At 37.0% G+C, this 17,809-nt stretch overlaps 1 protein-coding gene and 2 non-coding genes across 4 annotated transcripts; 1 reads left to right on the top strand and 2 right to left on the bottom strand.

The window, feature by feature from the left end:
* Window positions 1-385: 385 nt before the first annotated feature.
* trnak-uuu (transfer RNA lysine (anticodon UUU)) lies at window positions 386-458 on the bottom strand. Its single transcript has one exon. It is a non-coding gene; the product is annotated as a tRNA-Lys (tRNA).
* A 1,864-nt stretch (window positions 459-2,322) lies between these two features.
* trnak-uuu (transfer RNA lysine (anticodon UUU)) lies at window positions 2,323-2,395 on the bottom strand. The gene has a single exon. It is a non-coding gene; the product is annotated as a tRNA-Lys (tRNA).
* A 481-nt stretch (window positions 2,396-2,876) lies between these two features.
* nek3 (NIMA related kinase 3) lies at window positions 2,877-14,331 on the top strand. 2 transcript variants are annotated; one of them, XM_055147674.1, is made up of 13 exons: window positions 2,877-2,918; window positions 3,056-3,179; window positions 3,797-3,887; window positions 3,970-4,067; window positions 4,146-4,229; window positions 5,599-5,666; window positions 5,738-5,824; window positions 7,461-7,515; window positions 7,682-7,882; window positions 9,874-10,069; window positions 11,145-11,411; window positions 11,957-12,071; window positions 13,439-14,331. In XM_055147674.1, the coding sequence occupies exons 2-13, from the start codon at window positions 3,063-3,065 to the stop codon at window positions 13,503-13,505; spliced, it is 1,446 nt and encodes a 481-aa protein (XP_055003649.1). In that variant the 5' UTR covers window positions 2,877-2,918; window positions 3,056-3,062; the 3' UTR covers window positions 13,506-14,331. The 2 variants fall into 2 exon arrangements, with proteins under 2 accessions (XP_055003649.1, XP_020793357.2); XM_020937698.2 differs by having other exon boundaries at window positions 2,911-2,985.
* The last annotated feature ends 3,478 nt before the right edge of the window (window positions 14,332-17,809 follow it).

Here is a 17,809-nt window from a genome sequence, read left to right as displayed (position 1 = left end):
TCACCTCAAATTTCAAGTGATCTGGAATATAAAGATGAACCACAGCAGTTGAAACAGATCACCACAGTTTTAAAATGTGGAGGACCACATCAGTTTTAAAAGACACTTAAAGACCAATGAAAAGTATAAGCATGTACATGTTGAATATGTGTACACTACCTCATAATACAATTTTATCCTTGTAAATTTTGACAGTTTTATTTCCCATTCCTTGGGTCTGAAACCTTCTAGCGGTCTAGTGTAATTCTATACTATCCATAGAGTACAGATAAGCCAGTCAGACTAAACCTTTTTCATTGATTCCATTAAATCTACTGTTATGTTAATAATACAGTATGACTTGCACTTAACTTTAATTTAACTGTGTCTTATTTAAAACTTCAGCCGCCCGAACAGGGACTTGAACCCTGGACCCTCAGATTAAAAGTCTGATGCTCTACCGACTGAGCTATCCGGGCTCTGACAGACCATTGGCGCAACAGCAGCACAGTAGTAGGAGGAACAAACAGAGACCAAAGGACTTCGATCACTAGGAAGAGACCTGAAGAAAAACAAAAAGCTTTGTAACTTTTCCACAGAGACTTATCCAATTAAGTAACAGTCTTCAATGTTGTAATATAATTAATTATATTTAAAAAGTTCAGTTTTCAGATGGGACAAATAAAAATGGTCATATCCTTGTGCATGGGGGGCAGACTTCTTACATATAGTCTTATTATATACATTATCTATGATGGATGACTGCAAAACACCACTGTGATCTACAGAACTGCTCAGTCTGCTCCCTTAAATAATGGCCTTTCACCCAAACAGGAACTTGAACCCTGGACAAAGACAGTTTTACAGTTCATTATTCATTCACTCTATACACGATGGTGGTAAGCTGCTATTGTAGCCACAGCTGCCCTTGGGCTGCCTATCTGCGCCATTGGCCCATCCAATCACCACCAACACTCACACACACACCACTTTCATACTACGCAATGTGGGAGATGTGTCTTGCCTAAGGACACAACAACAGCACCTGATTTTCCCAGTGGTCTCTCATCCAAGTACTGTCCAGGTCTGCCCTTGATGAGCTTCTGAGATCTGACGGGATCAGGCTTTGACAAACTGGTATGGCCACTCAAACGACTATATTTATATTTACTGAAGTGGCATATTATTGGAGAGTGGAGAGTTTACTTTGTCTAATGTTGTTATAACCTTGCACAGCTAGATGGATTCTCGCGATATTTGTGATTTCCTACTCTGCAGAGACTACATACAGTAGATATCAGCTGCATTTTTTATTGACACCAGCGCAGACTCCTCCCTATACTTTATATTCAGGATAAGTTTGATCAGCTAAGCAATTAATAGAGGCTACTGTGTGTACGTGTTGTAAGCAAACATTGTTTTTTGTTTATTTCCAAGCATAATTATCATGGTAATAGTAATATAAAAATAATGCATTATCACATTCCTGCTTTCTGCCATACAATCCATATTAAAAGTAGCCTGATTCATCAGCCGGTTTTACTTTGTTTCACTTCGTACAAACCGTCTGACCTCGCAGCCTTAGATTTCGTTTGCTCGACAGTAGGCGGGTACTTTTTTCATTTAACCAACCACTGCTATTTGGTCGTGACATATGTAATGCACCGCTAACGGGGCTAAATGGTATATTAAGCTTTTCCCAAATCCCGTAGGAAGAAGGACAATAACGTCTTTCCCCTTGATAAAATTCACAAAACATTCTCTTTGTTCCGGCTTTAAATCCTCGATCTCAGGAATCATTGACAGCACTGATAATATCACTCTTCGCTAATTGGCTGGTGCCCGAACTTGCACTTCCAGGGTTCTTGGGAACCATCTATTGTATTTTGATTCCTGATCTAGTTGCTGGAGAGAAATGAAATTGAGCCGAGGCACTAGGTGGCACCAGTCTGGCAATATTAAAGGTGCAGTATGTAACATTTCTGGTGCTCATCTTAATGGAGATGTCATTGATTTTTTATTTTATTTTTGCATTGTTCCACAAAGGGGCATTTAATTTAGAAGTTACAGGTCAGATCTGTGGAGAGATGGCATATACTTTCTGTAATATTTAAGTGAATAAATCCTAAACAGATTGATTTAATGTTTAACAGCGGAAGATACTAAATTAAGCCACCTTAAAGTGCACCTTTAAGAAGTTTCATGAAGGAACAGAACACAACCTAATGTATAGCAAGTAATTCTTCGTTGTATTGTTGTATGAAGTGTTTTTTTTAGTTGAAGCCATACGGTCTATAGTTTAAGCTCACTTGATGCCACTTAGGAAAGTTTAAAAACTAGAGCCGCCCGAACAGGGACTTGAACCCTGGACCCTCAGATTAAAAGTCTGATGCTCTACCGACTGAGCTATCCGGGCTCTTGTTAGAGTCTCAAGTGCTTGCACTGCGCTACGTAACCACCACGTGTCTTCTATTGTGAAAGACGCTCATAACATATTTTGCTCAACGCGTTAACATAATTTATAATAAAATGTAGAAATGTAGATGAACAACTATAAACATCTGTAAAAACATATCGGAGGCTCTAACACGTGCACAAAATTTACAAAACTGTATATTATCAAAATCGTGCAAAATGAATGCAGGAAATGAAATGCACATAAACCAGTGTCAGTGTCAGTGTAAAACATTTTACATAAAGCAACGTTGACGGAACATGGTTTATTTATAGGAGTAACCCTTTTACCTCAAATTAGTTGCAGTTAATCATCATCCGTCCGCTTGAGACCAGAAAAACCGCGGGGCAAAATTACGATGACTAAAAAACAAACCATTTGCTGCCATCTAGCGTCATGACGTCAGTACGACATGGAGCCCACGCCGCCTACGTCACACAATAACACGGAAGTCGTGGCCAAACAAACCGCACGCCAAAGAAAGGTTACTCGTTTTCAGCTTCCCCTTTTTATTTCTTACTTATTAGATGTGTCATTTTGAGCTAGATTAGGTGGGAAAATGTGTTTATTTTAATTATTTTGTGCTGATATTTAACTCGGCCTTTGTTCTGTGATTTTCAGGTGTTCCATGGAGAAATATTCACTGCTGAAAATAATTGGAGAAGGCTCATTTGGTCGTGCTTTACTTGTGCAGTGCAAAAACAGTGAGCAGAAATATGTTCTCAAGGAGATCCAGTTGCCTCAGGTATAAAAAAATATAGTGATTTTATTTAGGGTGACCAGACGTCCCAGTTTTGAGTCCTGTGTCCCCTGTCCCAGCAGATTTATCCAAAACCAGTGATTTGTCCCAGTTTTATTCAAGAAATGTCCCTGGTGTCCATATTTTTAACCAATTTGATACCTGCCAAGATTAAAGAGAGGCATAAATTGTAATTTGTTAAGGTAAAATACAAAAAATCTGCTTAAAAACGACCAAAACTCAAATAAAATGTGGCTATACTGGGTCACATGTTGGTCTTTTCATAACAAGTTTTCTTAATTACGCACTCGTTTCACAACCACCAAAAAACGGGGATGTCCCAGTTTGTTATTTTGAAATTCTGGTCACCCTGATTTTATTATATTCATGAACAAGTCTGTCTCAGCCGTGTGTGATTGTCTGTGTAGATCCCTTGGGCTAAAATAACGTGAAAAACAATTTATACTGCTGAAAAAACATACTAATACAATACCTCAGCAGGTTGAACCAAGGATCATACAAGAAAATTGTATATAGATTGAAATAATAGCCGAGTAGAATGCTTCCTACGTGTAATTTCTTATTCATGATGTGGAATACATTTTGTTCCTGCATCTCAACAGAATTCCAAATCGGAGAATAGCAGGAGAGAGGCTGTGCTGCTGTCGAAAATGAGACACACTAATATTGTTGCCTTCAGGGAGTCATTCGAAGGTATTGCAAATAAATTTAATCAGGATCCATTGGGGTGGATATTATTGTGTTGTGAAATGACAGTGAAATTGTGTTTGTTTAGACGGTAACCTTCTATGTATTGTCATGGAGTACTGTGGTGGTGGAGATCTGCTTCAGAGGATACAGAAGCAGCAAAAAGAACAGTTCTCAGTCGATGATGTAAGTATGGACTAACTGTATTTTTTGTGTTTAAAATGGCCCTGTTTTGTCACTAAATGTTGCTTCTGTGTGTTTCAGATTTTACGGTGGTTCGCTCAAATGTGTGCGGGTGCCAACCATATTCACGATAAGAGAGTTTTACACAGGGACCTAAAATCAAAGGTGTGGTATCATACAATATAAACACACATTATTATTCAAATTACATGGCACATTTTAATCACAATGTATTTTAAGGTCATGGTCAAGGTTTATTTATTTATTAGGACATTTAAAAACAGACAGTACTGCCCCAAATTACTTTAAAAAATGCAATATAACAGTAAAATGCAATAAAACAAGGCTAAGAATATAGATAAAACTATTAAAAATCAACTTGAGTTAAAAACCAGTGTAAAAAAATAGTATGTTTTCAGCAGCAGGGAACATTTAAAGCATGAAATATGAGAAAATAAAGTAGCTGTCATCCATATTGGTATACATATAGTTTTTGCATTTTATACTTTTCATTATCTGAAAAAGCTCATACTGCTTACACACAAACCAGCTCTTTGTCCTAATTCACTGCCGTAAATCTACCTCCTCTTTGGTTTTCTTTTGGGCATTCTGTATAAGCAACATTTTTTCACCCACACATTTGCAATCCTTTTTTTCAAAACCAAACCATTTCAAAATGTATCATGTCATTGTCAATTTAGGAGTATTGTGACATTTTCCATTTAATAAGAAAAAATATAGGGAAATTATACTGTATACTGTATTGGTAATTTATGTTGATAGAGGACTAACTACACTTTATAGAACAGATTGAATATTATTTGAGATTCTTAGTACATATTTGCTCTTTTCAGAACCATGTTATAATCTTGTTTCCTCATCAAAAACAGACCTGGAGTTGTGTTTTGTTTCATTCACACATGTTTAACACACAAACCCTGCATATTTACGCTGAGCTCAATCATTTCAATAGTTTCAGACCTGAAATTGGTCATCTTTGGGGAACTAAAAGTAAAAGGTAGCTATTAATTTGACTCATCACCTCACAATGTGGAACAGAGCATTTCAAGCTTTGGAGATGTAAACAGACTAACAATAAAGGTTTACTCAAACATGTGTGAATGAAACAAAACACAACTCCAGGTATGTTTTTTTAAAGAGGTACAAGCATCATAACATGGCTAAAAGCTCACAAGAGTTAATTCTGTGTAATATAGAACATTTAAAGCTTATTTATTTTAATATCTATAAAGACACCATAAACAGCAAATCACAAGGTATATTTTTAAAGTTAGAAAAAGTAAAGAAATATGTCACATTTAACCTTGTGTTTGTATTGAACTATTTTGTACCAGTCTTGATGAAGCAGCCCTCTTTCTTTTCCTCTTCATATCTTCATTTGCTTACTAAATTAATCTAGTAATGCTGAGCAATTTGGAATAAAATTAATATTGACAAAATCTCCAGGAATCCTATTTACACGCTTGCTTGTATTGGAAACACAGCAACTCATCTTTCTTATCTGCTTATCCAGAATATTTTCCTAACAGAAAATGGGACAATCAAACTTGGAGATTTTGGCTCAGCGTGTGTTCTGAACAAGTAAGTGAACCAGATGGCAGCAGTTGATTTGATTAAGAATCACAGTTAGAAGATGTTTTTGTGTGTTTCAGCTCCAAAGCCTTTGCTCAGACGTATGTTGGCACACCGTACTATGTTGCTCCTGAAATCTGGGACAATCAGCCTTATAACAACAAGAGGTACATTACACAGTGTTTTTATGGGACAAGTTTAGTAAGGATATAAGCAGCCATTACATTAGTCGACAGAGAAACTACAGTGCATTCAGTCCAATTTTATTATGCTGTAATTATGGATAATTTATTGCATTACATTTTATCCCACAATAGAAAATTAAAGACTGAATTTTACATTTGATTGATTTAGATTTAGATTTATAGTGATTGTACGAAATACAATGAAACTTCGACAAAACAAATCTAAAGCAGTAAAAATGAATAAATATAGACACATTCTCACATCCATACCAATAAAAACATTAAATAAATAAAAAGATTATAGCACTGAGTCCCTTCTGGCCTTTTATCTGTGCCTGAGCTCCTGGAACACGTCCACTGCTCGTGGGTATAAGCTGTTGCGCAGTGTGTGAGGAGAGTTTGAAGGCTTCCTGAGGGGAGAGTAATGAAGAAGCAGTTCCTAGGGTGTATGGGGTCCTGCAGAATGTTGGAGGCCCCTGTGTGCAGACGTGAAGAGTAGATGGTGGCCAGGTTCGGGAAAGAGAAGCCTATCACCCGCTCAGCTGTTCTCACCACTCGCTGCAGGTCCTTCTTTTCAGGCTCCGTACCATGATGTGTAGCAGGTCAGAACAATTTCGATGGTGCACCAGTAGAAGTTGTTTAGCAGCTTCTGGCAGAGGATTTCCGTGCCTCTGCTGGGCACGCTTTATAATGCTGATGGTGTTTAGGCTCTAGGTTAGGTCCTTACTAATCTGCACACCCAGGAACTTAAAACTGGAAACCCTCTCTACCTCCTCTCCATTGATGCAGAGGCCACTGTGATGATGAATGCATTTGTTTTACCTAAAGTCAATTATGATTTCTTTAGTCTTCTTTGTATTCAGGTGTTTTAGAACTTTTGCACCAGTGTACAAAATAAAAAACTACTATTTCATATATATATATTCAGATTTAGAATTCTGCTTATAATACTACTGATGACTTACTATATTATTTAAGATGTTTAGAAAGCTTAGACAGGCTTAGACAAGATTTAATGATCCACATTTATTTCTTTTACCGTATTTGTAACAGTTAAGTCTAATTTTTTGGAGTTAAAACTCTAATAAATCAGGTTTAGAATTAGATATAAAAAGATTCTTCTTTACAGTCCATTAAAATCTTGTTAAATTCAAGTTTGCAAAGTTAAGTCTAGGTGGGTGCTACTTTAAGGGCTGATCCTGAAGTGAGAGAATTGCATTTTGAGAAAACAGTTTTTGAAATTAAAATGTCCCATGTAACTCTATGGGTTCAACTTGATTAATTTAAAAGAAATAATACAAGTTTTTGTGTAGACTGGACAGTTTTGTAGATTCCACCTGACCAAAATCTGACCAAAATCCCATAGTTTGTAGAAAAAAGGAGTGAGTTGGAAGGAGTGAGGAGGAATTTTGCCTGTAGTACTCATAGACTGAATAAAGAAGTGGACTAAGCGAGTGTAAAATTGAAAAGAATAGGGTAATTAAAACACCAGGATCATGTAGAGCGGGTAATATGAATATTTTAAGACCAAAATGATGAAGCTCACAGCACCTCCTTTCCCCTTTTTTGATTTAATAATTATTTCATGTTATTCTAACTCAAGTTTTTTTTTCCTCAGTGATGTGTGGTCCTTGGGCTGTGTTCTGTACGAGCTCTGCACCCTCCGACACCCGGTATTCCCCCTTCCCCTCTCCCCTTACACTCCCACTCAGACTGTACTTTCACTTTACAAATAATTCTGTCTAGCTCACTTGTATATTTAGTTATTCAAACAAACCTTACCGACTGTCTGAGCTTGCATGGTAAATATTATTCCTGAATTATCTCTCTTTCATCCAGTTCCAGGCGCCCAGCTGGAAGAGGCTGATTCTGAAGGTTTGCCGGGGCACGTACCCTCCCCTCCCCAGACACCTGCCCTACGAAGTGCACTATCTGCTCAAGCACATGTTCAAGACCAACCCCAAAGACAGGCCCTCGCTGCACACTATCCTCACCTCGCACAGAGCCTCCAAACTACTGCGACAACACCTGAGCCCAGAGGTAAACCACAAGACTCATCCGAAAGTGGTGTTTTTAATTAGTTTGTGAGATTTCTCTATTGTTTAAAGACTAGATGTGGTGGAGGCATATTGGCTTGTCTTAACCAAAAAATCTAATTCCTTAGACTTAGACGAACTTTATTGATCCACAAGGGAAATAATTTGGACACCGTAGCTCACACATCACAATATAATATATGGTAAATAATACATTCAAAAGAAATAGCAAAAATAGCAAGGGAATAAGGCATAATTTAATACAACACAAAAAATGCTTAGTAACTATAAATTCAAAGCTTTTAGACTTAGACTTAGAAAAACTTTACTGATCCACAAGGGAAATTATTTGAACACAGGAGCTGACACATCACAATATCTTATATTAACAAAGAGAAAAAATATAAATGATAATAATAAATAAATCTAAATAAGTAGCAAAAAAGATCGCAAGAGACTGGTGTCAAATAAGGCATAATTATGTAAATGTATACACTACCGGTCAAAATTTTTAGAACCTTTTTACAGTTTTTGACCAAAAATTATTCAGTTTGTTATGTCATTGAACTCTGAAATGAAAGCATAGAACAATCAATTTATAGACCTTAAACATATCCTAACTGGCAGATACAACAGCTGATCACACCTGTGGCTTGTTCTTTTTACAATAGAATATTCTTCAGAAAGTTCTTCCTAAATCTGTTGCAGAAGTTCCCATAAATGTGTGGCACTTGTAGTTTGTTTGGCTTTCACTCTTCTGTCCAGTTCATCCCAAAACCAGCTCGATTGGGTTTAAGTCTGGAGACTGTGCTGGACACTGCATGTTTTCAAGCTTTTTTTTTCCTGAGGTAGTTTTGGCAGAGCTTGGACTTGTGTTTTGTATCTTTTATCTTTTTTTTTTTTAACCTCTGGCTGTTCAGTACTTACCTTTGTACCATTTCAACTTATTCATTGGACTTGCACGACTTGAATTGGAATAAATAACTGGAAAAATTAGTGTGTTCTAAAACTTGTGACCCGTAGTGTATGTACAAGTCAAAATAAAATATAAAATCACAGCTTTATACAAGAGGTCATAGAAAGACATCAATGATATGATGATTGACAGAACATTTTGCATTATTTTGTGAAGAGTTGGCAAAAGTGACCCAGATAATTCATCTAAACACCAAAAGGTTTGAGTGTAGCTCCAGCTACTGTGTCCTTGGGCAAGACATTTTACCCACTGTATAAATGTGGTGAGTAATTAGAGGAGGCTTTTGGTGCCAAGCTGGGGCTACAGTTTTAACCTTGTCTGTTGGAGTTATTCAGTGACTTTGAGAATCCATTTCAATTAGCATCATTCTGATATGGATCTTTGTCTAAATGAAGCACTGTCCAAAACATATCAAATAGTTGATATTAAATCAGTTACACTTTTCTACTTTTGTAATTGAAATAGTACAACATATGGAGTTCAGCGTGACCAGTACATTTAAAGGTAAAGATATTTAAAGCAGAAATACTCAACATTTTTGTCCTAAATGAGTAAAATCTGTTTTCTTCCCCTGAAAGTGTGTTGTCAAAGCAGAACTTGGTGACTAAAATCAGACAAGTACATGCAGTCTTCATTTGAATAGAAAACATTTTATCTACTGCAAACTTGAGCCATGTGAGTCACTAGAGGACACACTGGAGTGAGCACTGACTGTCCATGTGAATACTAGAGATTTGCCTAGAGGTTTGTGAGAGATTATGAGCAGATATATTTAAATACAGACTTGAATTTTCACAATATAAAAAAAAAATGCTTCTGGATTCTTACATCGTGTCTGTTCCCATAGCCTGACAGGGCCAAGCATTCCTCAGAACAACATACAGCATGTCCTGGGGTCATTGGAGGAATGTGGACTCTTACCCAACTTCCCCGGCACCCTGGTGACCCCGAGTGGATGTGCGACCTCTGACAAGCCGCTGTTGCTTCAGATGTTATGTGTTTGACTTGATGTGTTACAGGCTTTGGAGAGCGCGGGGCAGGAGAGACAGGGGAGGCAGGGCCGGCAGGGGAGGCAGGGGAGGCAGGGGCGGCAGGAGAGACAGGAGAGACAGGAGAGACAGGAGAGACGTGCTCAGAGATGGAACCCAGAGGAGGGGGAGAAGGTGACCAAGCTCATGGAAGAGAAGAGCTTAATACATTCAGCAACATCAGAAGGTAATTAGGGCTGGGTATCATTAAGAAGATACATCGATACATACCTCGATACATAGGCCACGATACGATACATATCTTTATACAGTGCACTTTTGATTCGATATGATATCTTTTAAATCAATTTGATACGGTTCAATAAAAAATTAATCATGACTGTGATACTAAAAGTCTCTGTTAAACCACAAACATTTTAATCCTCAAAACAGTGTAAATGTTAAATGTGTCGCATAAACGAGTTTCCTTCCACTAAACAAGCAGCAAAACTGTAGCGCTGTAACAAAATAATGTAGTAAATATACCAAAAAAATACTCTTGGTGATATATCAATACAGCAGCCCACGATATCGAAACTGTATCATCACATTAAACGATACGATATATCGATATTTCAATATTTTTGCACACCACTAAAGGTAATACATATTAAATGGTCCATATTAGGCTATGTGTGTTATAATGTTGTTTCTTCATCAAAAACATACCTGGAGTTATGTTTTGTTTCATTCACACATGTTTAACACAGAAATACTGCATATTTAGGCTAAGTTCACTTTCAACAGCACCACCTTATGATGTCACTTTGTAATACGGGAAGTCCTCTACTGTGTTTTTAAACTCCGTACACCTTTACTAGAATAATTTGGATCATTTCAGCCATAGAATTTCCAATTTTTGCTGAACAAATGGTAAAAGGCAGCTGTCCACATGAAAACTACCACTTCATGACATGACAAGGTGGAACACAACATTCTGAGACTAACTTTATACACTGTCTAGTCTAATTTTCAATCAAACATATTGTGAATCTGCTTCATTAAAGGGTATACTGCAAACTGAGATCTGGCAACCTAAAGTGAGGATCTAATTTATGATTGGATTTTTTTTTTAAAGAACCAAAACACAAAATAAATCTCTTTTGCATAATAATAAAAAAGTTTAATTGTTGCAACAGTACGTTTTTTTATCGGTAGAATAAATATTTGAATATGCGTATTTCATATCTCATCTGGCTTATGTTTATATTTGGTTATTTTTTCATAAATATCCTACAGATTCATTACGTTTTACTTTCCAGGCGTGGAGTGGTCACAGAGTGAGAGTGTGGAAGCCCCCCAGAGGAAACAGTGGACCCCCTCAGACACAGTGCTGCAGAAGATGGCCAACGTGAGCCTCATGTCTGCAGACACTGTGAGCTCGAGCAGAACAGAGGAGGAACACGAGGAGTCAGAGGAGAACAGGCAGAGGAGGAGATGGAGTAGAGAGCCACCACAGAGACTGCTCAGTGTGCTGGAGAAGGCCCCACTGCACAGAGCCTTCAGCACATTCATCATACACACAGCAGGTCAGATCTCATATTTAAATAGGAGTCTGTTTTATAGATGGCGTTTTTTATTAGATAGTGTCCCCTGTATCCACTGTATAACTGTGTTTTTGTCTCAGGGCACAGCTTACCAGTATGTGTAGCCAAATATTGATTTTCACAGTAACATGGTAGGACTAACATTGTAACAGAGGCAATTTACTGCTTTGTGTGAAATCATTATAGAGTTAGACTTAGACTTAAACAGACTTGATTGATCCACAAGGGAAATTATTTTAATCCGTGTATAATTTTATTTGTACAAGGGAAACTAGTTTTTCAATAGTGTTCTGTCAGAATAAGAATGAAAAAATTTTTGAGCAATAAAAACAACTTATGTACAAGTAAAAATGTGACCAATGTGACCAGTAGGCGTCAAACTGTTCCTAATGTTGTTTTATATACGTTGTTTTTAATGTTTTTATTCATTTATTTATGCAGTCATACATAATTACACTGATGTAACACGTAAATAGTTCATAGCTCTTGCGAATTCTCAACTCCTGTCCCTGTCAACACCTGCCCAGGCGCTGACCCCTTGACAGGACCCCTGTCTGACCAGCAGGGGGATCACCCTGACGGGCTCATGCAGGAGGACACGGACGAGGAGCGTCTACAGCCACGCTCTGACGACGACGACACGTGAGTACAAGACAACACAACGACCACTAATTGTACACTCGGGGCCTATTTAAGAACTAGAGGAATACAGCTTATTTTCCCAGCATATATCCAATTTAAGCATTCCACACTTAAGGTAACATAGGACACAGCAAATAACCATTTATAGTGCAGCAGAGGGGAGCTGGAGAATCCAATTAAGACAGAGTTGCACAATTTTAGTGACTTATGACATCCTACACTACAGAATAAGATCTTTCCTAATCAACACTATAACTTCAAATATAAAAAAACAACCACGATAGAAGGTAATAGGGATTTAACAATAACCGAAATATTGTGATATCGTATTGTCAAAAGCCTCACAATAATACCGTGGGGCATCACAGTGTAACGAATTACAAGTTCCTTTCATTAAATGCATTTTTTTATAGTAGCAATAGCTAATAAATATCGAGAACTACATATCTCATGATTCATTTAAGACAACATGGAGTCACATGTTTTTCACTTGAATTCTTGGGATTGTGATGGTAATAATTCACACTAAAATCTATTTTAAAAGCAAAAAAGCGTCCTATCTATAATTACGTCAGCCTCTCCAAAATATCGCACTAAATAAACGGTGAGATGCATTATCATGATAATATCGTTCAAGAGATTTCGATATTGTTACATCTCTAGAAGGTAAGTTGATACACAATTTCTTTAACAGGCCCATACTACTCCATTTTCTGATCTACTGTATGTTATAATGTTGATTCACAAACAGACCTGGAGTTGTGTTTTGTTTCATTCACACATGTTCAACACTAACTCTGTATATTTAGGCTGAGTTTTTCACACAAACAAAAAACACTCTGTTCCACCTTGTGATGTCATGTGGTGATACAGGAAGTCCATACACCTTCACTAGAATCATTTGGATGATTTCAGACCTGCAATTTTCAGTCTCTACTAAACAAAAGGTAAAAACTACTGCTTCATGACATTTTGAGTTTTGGAGATGTAGACAGACTAACAATAAAGGTTTAATCAAACGTGAGTGAATGAAACAAAACACAACTTCAGGTATGATTTTGAGGAGGAAACAACATTATAATGTGACTTAAAGATCACCAGAATCAATTATGTGTAATATAGGACCTTTAAAACAATATATCACAGAATACATTTGTCACTTTTACAGAGAATGTATGTGCAATATTTTGTTTCATTTTTCTTTGTGTAACTTCAAACACAAAAACTCCACAGGTAAAAAATGTCTCACTTACTCCAGCTTCCCCGTCCCTAAATGTTTCCAGATTAAATACTAATTTCTTAAAAGCATAAATCACCCGCAGCATCCTGTCCTGTAGTTCAGATGTACCATGTGTTGTGTTTCTCAGGGACTTCGAGGAGGACTCTCCGTGTGACTGGATGGACGAGCTGGAGAAGATGTTTCCTCTGCAGTAAATCTGTTTACATCAAGAGCCATTAATGTCCTGTTTACATTTCCAATAGAACTCCTACAAGTGGGTTTGATGCCGAGACAGGTTCAATTATGTAATAACTTTCATAATTTATTTTTTGGAGGTTGTATAAGACACTCGAGATGATTATGTCTAAATCCATGTTCTCTTAGTTGCCAAGAATGTATTATTATGGTCTTTAATATTTATTTGGAAGCATTTTTTCAGTGTTTCCTACTGATAACCAGTGCTAAAACGGGTAAACTGAGCCAAATATTTCACTAAACTGCTGTACATCTGTCACCATAAGAGTCAGTTACACCTGCAAGCAGCAATGAAGGGCCTTTAACCCAACTACACCTGTTGTTTGGTTGTGTACATTAACCTGGAACATGTGGGAATACTAATACATTATAAAATGCAGAATTTCTAGTCTTAAATTATAAACAGTTGAGCTTTAAAATCATTTATTTAGATTTGTGGAATAATTCACTAATATTCATAAAAATGCATTAAATAAGAAGTTTAAGTCAGTGGTCCCCAACCTTTTTTGCCCGATGGACCGGTTTTATATCAGACAATATTTCACAGACCAGAGGGGTTTGGGGAGGGGGCGAATGGGAGAAGGCGTAGTCCGGCAGCATGGTTAAGTCCTGGCTAAATCTTGTTTTAGTCCTAGGTTTAGACCTGTTTTTAAACCTGTTTTTAGATCTGTTTTTAGACCTGGTTTAGACCTGGTTTAGTCCTGGTTTAGTCCTGGTTTAGTCCTGGTTTAGTTCTGGTTTAATCCTGGTTTAGTCCTGGTTTAGTTCTGGTTTAGTTCTGGTTTAGTGGCGCAGCCCATGCGACGTACAGGACGGGGGAAGGTCCTAACGGTGTAGGGGAGGGGGGGACAACCGGATTGTCCATGCGGTGTATGGGAGGGGGGGTTTGCGCTTTTGCGGCCCGGTAATGAACAACCTGGTACTGGTCCCTGGCCCGGGTGTTGGGGACCCCTGGTTTAAGTGACATCATTAAAATCTGCACACAATGTGATTAGTCATATTTCAAAAGTGTGATTTATCAGAGTTTCTTAATCATTTGACAACACTATGAAAAATATGACATCAACAGGTGTGACAAGGGCTGCTTCATATGTGTAGATGAACACACATTTCAAGAATGAAAAAAAAAAACATTAGAAAGTAAATAAATATGGTCTGTTTTTGATTGTTAAGAATCCAAAAGTAACAAATGACGCACATTTTTTCAGTTTTTTTGTAACATTTTCCACAATAAAAAGATGTCAAAACACAAACTGCTTTGCACTTTTTAATTAAAACACTATGAATAAAATATCGCACACTTGCACTGGAAAATTATTTAAATGACCAGATTTTCTTTTGACAATAATACAGTTTCTAATATTTTAGTCTTACATAGACCTCATTATAAGCCCATATCTATTTATTTTTATTAAAGGTGCACTGCGTAACTTTTCTGCCACCTGCCTAACTCCATGTAATGTTTTTTGTTTTTTCATGCAAAACACTATGCTACACTATGGAATTTAATTCTAACTATCTCCATGGAAACAAGCAGGTCACATCATCAGGTCAAGTTACTGGTCAGATCTGTGGAGAAGTTGATCCGTTCATGGTAATAATGTATGTTTTTGCGATAGTTTTGAGATATTTTTTAATAGTAACTGAATAAATACAAGATATAATTGTTTAATGCCATACTGTGAAACATCCCAGGCAAAAAAAAACAATACAGTAACAACTTTTTTTGCTTTGGCTTTTAATTCAGTGTAAACCAGGTCATCTTTTATATTTTAACGTTAATATTGTACTGTATTTTGTGCGTATTTACTATTATATTGTAAGTGTCTTGTATACACTTGACATTGACATTGACATCACCATGGAGACAAGCAGAAAACTTACATGACTCACCTTTAAATGTGATATATTTTAGATTTTATGTCCCGTCATGTTGCCAAGGCTTTGCACTGAGCTTACCCTGTCTCGTCCTGCTCATGTTACAGAGACGGGAGCAGACGGGAGCAGACAGTCTGGGAGCTGCGTCTGATTTATTGGGAAGCAGGAAGCAGAGAAGGGCCCCGAGCAGCTGAAGCTCCGTGGGGTCAGAGCGCTCCTGTTTTTACATCAGCCCATTTCCTCTGCTCCATTAGACTAAACATCGCTTCATCTCTGCTTTATTCTCATGCCAGCAGATAACAGCCTGCACTTTACAATAGGCCTGTTCCTTCTATTCATGTTTTTAATGAGATTGTAGATACTTATACTACTACTTCATATGTAGTTATGATAGTACTTTTCATATGATTCAAAAGTACACTATGCTTTGTTTCTGCATCCCCTGGTATTGCTTGCTTTGAATGCTCCACAGTATGGCATTAAACAGATATAGCTTAAAAAACACGCATTCTTACTGTGAGTGGGCGTCGCTTCTCCACAGATCTGACCTGGTGTCATCACTTGGTTGTCTCCAAAGCAATAATCACCATAGAGACAAGCAAACGGCATACCATCTATCAGCAATGTTTCATAGGGCAGCTTTAAAGGGCCCATATGATGACATTTTCTGATCTGTTATAATGTTGTTTCCTCATCACAAACAAACCTGGACTTGTGTTTTTTTTCATTCACACATGTTTAAAACACAAATCCTCTATAATATTTAGGCTGAGTTCAAAATGAAAACACTCTGTTCCACCTTGTGATGTCATGTGATAACTGGTTATACAGGAAATGGTCAGCTGTTTTTTTAAACTTTATACACCTTCCCTAGAATAATTTGTTGTAGATTAGACATGTCAAAACTCAGGCCCGGGAGCCAAATTTGGCCCGTGATATAATTATATTTGGCCCACGAGATCATACCAAATATGTGTTAGAGCTGACCCGCCAGCTACGGATAGGCTATAGAGACATTACTTATTTAAAATTTTGTTATTATTTTATATCATTCTGGATTCAGTGTTTAAGCAAAACTATTATTAAACATTTATTTTAATAAGAAAAGATTTAACATTACATATCTCGAAAGAAGAGAAAACATGCAGATGTTGACATTTTTAGTTTGGCCCATGACTTAGCCCCAGTTTTTGATTCTGGCCCTCTGTGAATCTGAATTTGACACCCCTGCTTTATAATATTTAGACTGAGTGCTTCTCTCAAACTGAAAAATCTCTGTTCCACCTCATGATGTCATATGGTAACTGGTAATACAGGAAATGCTCAGCTGTGTGTTTAAGCTTTATACGCCTTCCCTAGAATCATTTGGATAATTTCAGCCCTGGAATTGCCAATCTCTACTGAACCAAAGGTAAAAAGTAGCTGTTACCTTGAAAACTACCACTTCATGACATCACAATGTGGAACAGAGCATTTCGAGCATTACATTACTCAAATGTGTGTGAACAAAACAAAATACAATTCTTGGTTTGTTTTTGATGAGGTAACAACATTATAACATGTCTTAAAGCTCACAGGAGTCAATTTTGTGTAAAACGTGGACTTATTTACATTGCAAAACATCTGTACGTTTATTTATTTTTATTTATAAGTGGGAAACTAGTTTTTCAATCGTGATCTGTCAAACTAAGAATTACAAAAGATTCTTATTTTGAGCAATAAAAACAACTCTAATTGAATGACTACAAATAGGATACATTTAATGGTGTACTGTGAAATATTCAAGACAAAACAATAACATCATCACAGAGACAACCCTCCCCATGAAAGTTACACAGTGCACCTTTAATGCTTTTAAGATCATACATTTAAACTAATTCAAAACTTTCAACATAGGATAAACGTTCCAAGTCATTCCAACTCATCTTTATAACATTTTTGTGCTGTGTAATATTTCCTGTCTCGTCTACTTTACATCCGCAGACTTGGCCACTAGATGGAGTCGTTTCCTTTCTTTTGATCCTTTATTAGAGGAAGAGCTGATGTCACTGCTTATAATAACATTTTGTGTATATTAGATTTCAGACAGATGAGATTTAGACTAACTGTTTAATCCACTTTGTAACCAAAACATATCAGAACAGCTCTCGCATTCAGAGCCCAGGGTTGATGGACAAAGCATGAAATCGTCAGAATGGCTTAAAGGGTCCATATTATAATGTTTCCTCATCACAAACATACAGACAATAAAGGATTCCTTTAAACACAACTCCTGTTCTGTTTTTCTGAGGAACTAACAGTATTATAACACGTGTGTTGTACTTCTGAAATGACTTTGTGTAAGTGTCACTGAGGATATGGATACTAATGTTGAGTTTCACATTGC

The sequence above is a fragment of the Boleophthalmus pectinirostris genome, unplaced genomic scaffold (genome assembly GCF_026225935.1).
Source record: "Boleophthalmus pectinirostris isolate CB_2022bp ecotype Guang Dong unplaced genomic scaffold, ASM2622593v1 HiC_scaffold_9, whole genome shotgun sequence".
In the NCBI taxonomy this organism is placed as follows: domain Eukaryota; kingdom Metazoa; phylum Chordata; class Actinopteri; order Gobiiformes; family Gobiidae; genus Boleophthalmus; species Boleophthalmus pectinirostris.
The sequence above is the reverse complement of the archived record's forward strand: the minus strand, read 5'-3'. Positions and strand labels throughout refer to the sequence as shown.